This window comes from Hermetia illucens, chromosome 4, assembly GCF_905115235.1.
Source record: "Hermetia illucens chromosome 4, iHerIll2.2.curated.20191125, whole genome shotgun sequence".
In the NCBI taxonomy this organism is placed as follows: domain Eukaryota; kingdom Metazoa; phylum Arthropoda; class Insecta; order Diptera; family Stratiomyidae; genus Hermetia; species Hermetia illucens.
Genome location: NC_051852.1, coordinates 18767107 through 18775849, shown reverse-complemented (window position 1 = coordinate 18775849; position 8743 = coordinate 18767107). Strand labels below are relative to the sequence as shown.

General features: G+C 42.7%; 1 protein-coding gene across 2 annotated transcripts; it reads right to left on the bottom strand.

The window, feature by feature from the left end:
* Window positions 1-597: 597 nt before the first annotated feature.
* Window positions 598-6955, bottom strand: LOC119655633 (nudix hydrolase 8). Of its 2 annotated transcripts, XM_038061605.1 has the most exons (6): window positions 6655-6955; window positions 6515-6583; window positions 6225-6349; window positions 5977-6068; window positions 5702-5915; window positions 598-1086 (listed from the first exon to the last, which is right to left on the bottom strand). In XM_038061605.1, the coding sequence occupies exons 3-6, from the start codon at window positions 6334-6336 to the stop codon at window positions 716-718; spliced, it is 789 nt and encodes a 262-aa protein (XP_037917533.1). In that variant the 5' UTR covers window positions 6337-6349; window positions 6515-6583; window positions 6655-6955; the 3' UTR covers window positions 598-715. The 2 variants fall into 2 exon arrangements, with proteins under 2 accessions (XP_037917533.1, XP_037917532.1); XM_038061604.1 differs by having other exon boundaries at window positions 6515-6955.
* Window positions 6956-8743: the final 1788 nt, after the last annotated feature.

Below are 8743 nucleotides of genomic sequence, written 5' to 3'. Positions count from 1 at the left end.
CTGCTGGAAGTATAGTGTTCCGTATGATCTTCCAAAATTCGGCGGTGTGTGCCAAGCGGAAGTACTGGCGACATTGTCAACCTATCGATGGCTGATTCGTAATCCAAGCCCCAAGCATAACATAGTTATTCTGACCAGCAATTAAGCGGCCATTAAAGCGTTGTAATTAGTGACGAATTTCTCTAGGCTGGTAGGAGGCCAGCTTCGATGTACCCACAATTTGAATTGCCGACGTTGTGAGGAAGACGGAGAAGCCTTCAGGCACTTCCTTTGTGATTTCCAGCTGTATAAATGGGCTGTGAATGCTAACAATCCTCTGGGGACTTCAAAAAGATCTCCAGTTACATAGTGGGAGCTGCTACCGGATGACTTTGAAGATGAGCCGCCTGGATTCTGTTCTCTTTGCCCTTTCTACAGCAGCCATGGTCTTAGGAGTTTGTAGCCTCAAAACGGTGCATCATAGCGCTAATTGGTCTTTTCGTGTGGATTACACACAGGCACAAACAGACGGACTTATTGTCTTCGATTTGATAATGTTTTGTTTCAAAAATGGTTTTCGCATTCCTACATATTTAAAATTCTTTCTCTCAAAAAATATTTTTTATTTCTTTGTCTTTATGAAAATAAATCCCACACTTTAGTTTACCTCAATAAAATTCGATTTGAAATCTCAACAAATATTTTAAACAAATTGAGCTAATTACACCTTTGGAACCTACCACTCACATTTCTCTATATTAAACAAAATATACTCCTTCTTCAGAACTTGATGCAGTGCCTTTTCGTAATCTATTTTAATTCCATTCTCTTTGAAGAAAAGATATTTATGAACAAATTTCCTATTTGTCTCGTGAACGTGAGGATGTTTCAGATATTCATCCATGGGCATCCAAGCAACGTTTGCTATTTCCATTTCGCAACGATGCAATTCACTGCTCAATGGTTTCAAAGCGAACACAACGTAAATATCCGAGCATCCAAATCCACCACCGTGCGATTGTCGTATGCTCAGCAAAGATTGGAATTCGCTAATAATGCCGGTCTCTTCACGAACTTCACGTATAGCTGCATCTGGGAGATATTCCCCTGAAATAAGAAAAAACAATGTCACTAATTGTGGGTTTCAGGTTTTAGATGCAATTTTAGTGATTATTATCATACGCTCATGAAAATTAATCCAGTGGCATGTAAACTATCTGAAAAATATAATTGAATAAATGCATGTGCAGATAGCACGTCGTATTAAAATACGAAGAGAACAAGCCACAAATTTATTCTAAAGATAATTGAAGTGACGATTCACGAAAGGGGGGGGGGAAGGTAAATGTGATGACACCTTAGTTTACTGAAAACCAAGAAAAGGAATTATAGGACTTGACTTGACTTTAGAAATGAAACCTTCCGGAACTGCAAGCAGCGATACTAAAATTGCCTTGAGATGAGAAAGATTACCGACGACATAACGTACTGCGGATAACTTTTCCTGAATTCTATCGGAAGGAAGAGCTTTAACACTGTACCACTGACAGGAGGACTGACTGACTGGAGGAACAGAACTAGAATTCGACGAGCTCATGAAACTGCTTCTCCAGAGAAGAAGCGACATAGACCGCGTCCTTCCGTTCGACACCTTGTGCTGTAACCATTCAGCTATCCGGACACTGAGCTGCATAACCTTAAAACTGCGACCCAAGACATCAATGGGATATATATCCCGAAGGAGGGGAATATATACAATAGTTAGCAATGCAATAGCTCTAAATTTCTGACCAAACCCAAACACATCACAACCGCGAGTAGGCTACGCATACCCGTTATCAATAGCATCTGCTTCTGCTGTGGAAAACGGACCTAACCCTCTGCCCACGTAAGCGGAGAGGAACTTGCACCTCCACGTGAGGCAATATTTAGAATTATAGAACCCTATTGAGTTAAACAAAATTTCAAAGTCCCAGGAAAAATCACAGCCATTATCGAAGTGCCACATCTGAAACCGAAGAAAATAGTACGGCGTAATACATAGTCGTATCTAACAGTCTCAATTAGCGCATCGCAAGGGGCCATGTTCTCATGCTCACGGCATAGAGCTAGTGGGATTCCTCGGAGCACACGCAACCAGTCGCCATAATCTAATTTGGAGTTTGGCTTAACTATCGCCAAGTCGTCAAGGAACCCCTTGCCATCGAGTCCTTCCACCGACCCAGGTCAATCTTTTTCGCATTGCAGAACACACAGTCAGGCGATCGTGCCTTCTGAAATAATAAAAACTTGTTGTTTCTTTTTCGTTGATGTGAATATTTATTCTTGCAAATACCGATATTTCGGGAACCACTTGTTCCCTTCATCAGTGCTAACAAGTTGTTAGCACTGATGAAGAAAACAAATGGTCAAGATTGGCTGCTCAGCTCGATGAACCGCATCCACGGCGTCAATGCAAGTCTAGCTATCCTCCAGCGGCAAGGAAAATGTCCATCTTCAGGCAAGCGATGAATGCGCCGAGCAGTAGGCCTCGCCGGTGGTGGAACACAACTTTTTATACTTTTGCCGAGATACCATCAGCCCCTGGCGCCTTTTTATTTGCCATAGTAAGAAGTGCTCTTTCATGGTGAAAAGTGGGCAGTTCTTGGCGATTTCCACACTGTTGTCATTAATCAGTACGGAATGTTTAGGGAATAAAGCCCAAACAATGCGGCCCATCTATTCGACATTAAGTGAGAAGATTTTCCGGAGAGGGTTGACTTTCCGAGTGACAAATTTATAACAAAATCTCCACGGATGCATATTAACCTCCTCAACTAGGTCGTGCTAGCAGTGAACTTTGCTTTTGGTTACCGTGGTACGGAATCTTCTTTTAGTCGATCTGACAAAGTACGTTATTGTGGTGCATGCTCCTTCCCGAACATTTAAAAGTTGTGCCAAACGATTATGACACTCCTTCCGCAGTTCGGTAATTTCTGTCGATAATCATGACTAAGTGATCTCAGGAAGGTCCGAAGATTGCCGTTATCAGGTTTATCATTGAATTTACAACAGTGTCAGCTGTAACCCCGTCACCCCCAAAGTTCCCTTCAATGCGGCTTTGCCCGTTCCAGGAACTTCGACGAATCTGTCGATATTCAGCTTCACGTCGTTCCACGTACCAAGCTGGTGCACGTCGACAAATAGCGTCATCCACTTTGAATGCGATGTATTGGTGGTCACTTGTCGAGAAGTCTTCCAAAACTCGTCACCCGTATACCGAGGGCGGCAGCATGAGCGCCGGAACATTAACATAGATCCGATGTTTAACTGCGAGCCCCGTTCTAGCCGCCGTTTCCAGGATCCGTTTTCGTTAGTGTATGGATGAAGCATGCGCCATCCAAGCGTGCAAACAAGGCATCCTCCAGAGAATCAAGCTTGCGTTGAAAGTTCGGCATCGTTTCTCTGCCTTGGGAAAAAATCCGAAGACGCGTATTGTCCCAAATCTAAATTGCCGCGGTACATGATAAGTCGAGATGTCATGAAGTGGGTTCCTTCTTCCGATACCGTTCACTGATTAGCACTAGATCAGATTTTACCTTCAAAGCGAACTGTGCGAGCGTTCGCACTCGACGCGCCACGACCCCCGTTGCAAGTCTTCACTTTACCTGGTTGCATCTGTGGAATTCTACCCTCCTATCCGATCCCCGCCAGGTAGTAGATGTGGGCCCATAGTCCGAGCACATGTAACTTTTAGTGGAGGCTATCCGCATTTGTACCCTACATACTACCTAACCAATTCTGATTTTCCCGCTGTTTAGGAGTTTGTTTGGCCCCTTCCACCACAGCGAGCTTTTAATCTCAAGAATTCGCAGAGATGATACCTATCCGGGCATTGGTTACCTCTGGACATTCGTACTTGATGACTTCCTCTACTGCGACCTTTTTTACGAGACACTTTTCACATGGTGAATATAATGACTTTATGCCACTGAAAAAATATTCTCTAGACTTTTTTTTAAAATGGTATTCTACGGCCGGCTTCATTTCGCTGTCGTTAGAAAATTTTCGTATGCAACGGTGTAGAATCCCCAAGAACCGAAAACTTTTCTTCCAAAATTTGTTTTGGCGTATTTCCTTTTTTTAACAAGGAATTTGGTAACAGTGCAATGCTTCAAATTGCTAGAATTCCGAGTTTCCGTTGACATCGTTTCTTTGCTTGTACCAGGAATAATTACAAATAAACGAAAATAAAGAAAGTGACTGGTAGTTATACTAACAATGAGTCACGTAATTAATGTTACCAGTAATGAGATGAGTCATCGCTAACTACCTCAGACCGCCAACTTATCAGCCGCCCCTCGTATCTGGGATCCGTTTGGTACTTTTGAGTCGCTGCCCATGTTTGCCTGTAGAAGGAAATGCGATCCACGAGTTTTTCTAGTTCCATCAGCGCATTTTTTACGCTTTTGGTGATATTTTCCTGGACGAAGGTTGCAAACTGATAGGCCTTTCCTGCATTCCCACCCAGTGTACTTTCAAATCCAACTGCTTCAACTCCAAATCCACCCTTCAGCGACTTTCTCTGGGATTTTTTTTCGGAGCAAGAGCACTGCACCGGATGGCTCAAGTGGTTAGAGCGCTGGACTGTCATAGCGGAAGATTGCGGTTCAAATTTCACTGGTGGCAGATGGATTTGTTATCGTGACTGGATGCCAGTCGACTCAGCTGTGAATGAATACCTGAGCCAAATCAGGGTAATAATCTTGGGCGAGCGCAATGCTGACCACATTTCCTCCTACAGTGTACTGTGGTGCGCCGTTACGGTCTTGAATGGAGTGCTCTAACACACATCAAGGCCCTGATCCAATTGGATTGTTACACCAACGATTATTATTATTACAATTAAGAGCACTGCTGCAGGATACTGAACCGACCGACCGCATCACTTCCACTTCATTTGGGCCTGCAAGCTTTGGGCTCCCGCCGGATGTTTCACTCATTGATCCTCGCGGCAGACTCCTTCGCTGGGTACTGCCACGAACGACGCACTTTCGTACTGCGCCCAAACACAGTCATCTCTCTTCCCCACAACTTCATCAATTTTATCTTTTTGGTCTCCATGAAAATGGTACCAGCGTGTCGTGTGTATTTTCGGGGATAAAACCCTTACCCCAGTTCCTTGAGGCCTGACTTAGTTTAGGTACTGCCCTGATTCACGGAAGGATTAACACTCACTCGGGGCGACGCGATCTACTAATACCCCCCGTACTAATTAGTACGATTTGATCTGAGTGCCTTGGTAGTTGCGTGCCTGTCAGTTAGGATCAAAATGTTCTGCCTTTGACGGATAAAGATATCGCCCAGAAAGAATGTCAACGTTTCTTCGTTTGGAGTGTATACCAACTTGTCTTCTAAGAAGTTCGCCTCCTATTATACTCCATGATCGCCGATGATAGCACCTCACCTTGTGGAAAACCTTGGGTGACCCTCATGACATTAGTATTTCCATTTGCCTGTTTTCTAATATTTTGCCAATCTACCCTCGGTCCATCCACCATAGAGCCATTTTTTCTGGTATCTACATATTGCGCCGCGTAGCACATCCGTCAACTGATACAGGGTAATTTCGGTTGACCTTAATGCTTGTTAATTTAGTGCTTCTAGGACTTTCTAAGTTCTAGCCGACGATCTCCATCATTCATAGACCAATTTAAAAATGTAAAGGGACTTATGTACTTACGTGCTTCAACATACCCTCCAGGTAATTTCCAGCTTCCCGGAATCATTGCAAATCTATCTGAGACAACAAGGACTTCGTTTTTATCGTTGACAACTACAGCTCCCACTCCAACCATTGTGTGGGAATAGTCTGGAACGTTGTCCTGTTCATCATCTGGGAGCCATTTATAGAGGGTAACGAACCCTTTTTGAGCGTGATGAAAGTTGAATCCATGCTGAAAATGAGACAGCAGAAGTGAACAACTTGAAAATATGACCTTTGATCTGTGGGCTCACCTTAGTCAACACTGGAAGGCATTCAACGTCCTTTGTATCTACCTTAAACCATACTCCGCGGTTTTTCACCTCCTTCCAGTACTTGAGGGACCCTGACGAAACGCAAGGGGACATTTAGAAATAGTCAAGATGGGATTGTGATAAATATGAAAGGTTATTACTCCAATCCAATCAGATGAGCGTTAGGAAAGACGAAATTTTAGAAGAATTCTATCATAAAATTCTTCTTGTGAGGGACGTCTACTTACTTTCGAGTTTCTCAGCGAAATTCACTGTGAAATCCTTCTGCTTGCAAGAGTCGATTGTGATCCCCTTGAATCTGTCCATGGTCCCCTGGAATATTAGGTTTGGGTCGCCCATTGTTGCGTTGTATCTACAAAATGCATTTGAATTAGCCAACACTCAACGATTACGTGATCTTTAGCGACTCTTGTCCTTATCAGCGCCTTGGAGTGGACTCAATTGATTCAATTCCATCCGATCTTTATCAGTCCATCCCATACGCTTCAGCGCCAATAGTCAAACATCAGCCACTCACCCTTGTCTCCAAGATTGCTTATCTGCCTTTGGCTTGTGATCTCCCAACTGACTTGGCGGCTCACAGAGGCTGGTTAGCGTGCGACGACCAATTATAAATGCAAAGTATTTCGATATTACTCGTGAATTAGAAATTTTTACCGTATTTATTAACATTTAGTAGCAATTACTGAACGTTACAGAGGTAAGTCTGCCGCATTCAATTTAGATACCCATGAAAATCGTCAAAAGATTCAATGAAAAGATACTCGGACTAGTCGCACTTATACAAGGCTCACACCATTTGATGACCGAATGTGGAGTGGGTGGGAAGGAAGCTGGAATTTAATTGAATTTATGGCGAAGTGATTGCACTTGTTGAGATAAATTATAATTGAGACGTCCAAGCAGCTGATTTTCACTTGACAGATCCGCGAAACTCTTTAACCTTCAATTGTCAGATAATTTGTTATCAGTAAGATGATGAAGTGAGTCGAGACACAAACCGAATGGGTTGAATGTTCAACTGATGAACCGGTTCAGATTGCCGTTGAGGTGGTTTTTTGGGGAATTCCCCGGAATTTTTACATCAATGGAGTTTCTGCTTAAGCTGGTGCATACTTTTGGATTTCTCGTTAATATTGTCCAAGAAGAAATGTGTAAATGGATAAATAGATTGGTTTAGGATTTCAGTTGGGCTTAATAAGTCCTGTAAGAGAGGAAAGGAGAATTGGGGAAAAGTCCGTAGAGGTGCAAGTATGAGTGCTAGTACTTACTATTCGCGGACTGAAAATGGGTTATATGGCAGAACACCGGAAAAGAAGCATGTAATATTTCGGAAGAATCAAACGCGTGCCTCGAATTTGTTAAAAAGTACGAAATATGAATTTCTCTTGGTGTTCATTGAAAATACAATGATGAATGATGATGAATCTGCATGAGAGCGTTTGGAAATTGTGCTTAAATTCAATCTGGATCTTCCAACATGATAATAATCCTAAACACACGGCTAAAGATGTTAGGAAATGGCAACTTTCAAGAACGCCAATGCAGGAAAAGGAAAATGCCACGCAAGACGAGAAGTTCCTTCTTTGAGACTCACAAACTGGAGATTGCTCATCGAAAGAATAGTGTATCTGGTATTCAGATAGGCTCATTATTGGTTGGATGAAGAAATACTGTAAATTATACTTATCCCCGGTATCAACAGGAACATCGTATCCATAGCATTTAACAAAAAGGAAATCTTTGGATACTGGAAGCTCACGATCAGCGATCTAAACAGCAATCCAAAACTAAATGCCCCCAAATCAGTGAGAGCCTTACATGAAAAAATTGGGAAAGTGGTTTCGGCTGAAACAGTGCGCAGAGTTCGGTGTAAACCTTTTATTACTGGCTCAACTCGAAAAAAACATTTAGAATTCGCGAGGAAGTATCTCTTTGCGGAGTGTGAATAAAGTACTATTCACTGACAAAACTTAATTTAATGTTCAATCAAATGATGCTGACGGAAAGTAAAAAGTGTGGCGACAGCCAAATGCAGTCCTCGAAAAGAGAAATTTAACTGCTTCGGTGAAAGGTGGTGGAGGAAGGGTGTTCATCTGGGAGAGTTTCACAGTTACTGGCGTCGGTATCTTTTTATCGAAGGAACCATGATTATTGCAACATATATTAAGCTCTTAAAAAAAGATTTACACCAGAGAAAGTGGGATTATAGAAGATATTCGGGCTCTATAATTACTAGAAAAAGGGGAATTACACTGAACGTTCGGGCTTAATAATTGTCGCTCGGTCATGCCAACCCCACCACAGTCGCTGGACTTGAATCCTACAGAAAATCTATGAGATTTCTTGGATGCATAAGAGAAGAGAAAAAGAAGACGAGGCAGACTCTGCCTGAGATGGAGCGATGCCGTAGGTCAGGACGCCAGACAGCTTTAAGGGATATCGAATTGGTGGACCTCGGCGCAAAACTGGGATGTCTGGAGTTCCTTATTAAGGCAGGTCTAAACTGGATACCGGTTGTTGCGCCGTTGATGATGATGATAAGCGACCCATTACCAACCAGTTGAAAGTGCGTTTATAGGAGGAATGGAGCGAAATCCCGGTGAATTACTGCCAGAGTTTGGTTTCCTCGATGGCAGGTCGATTGAAAAGTTTGTATCGGGGGTTGGTATACAAAATACTGGTGTGTATCTTTTTTGCACTCACGAAGAAATGACATGAAGACTGTCTATCTGACCAAATATTA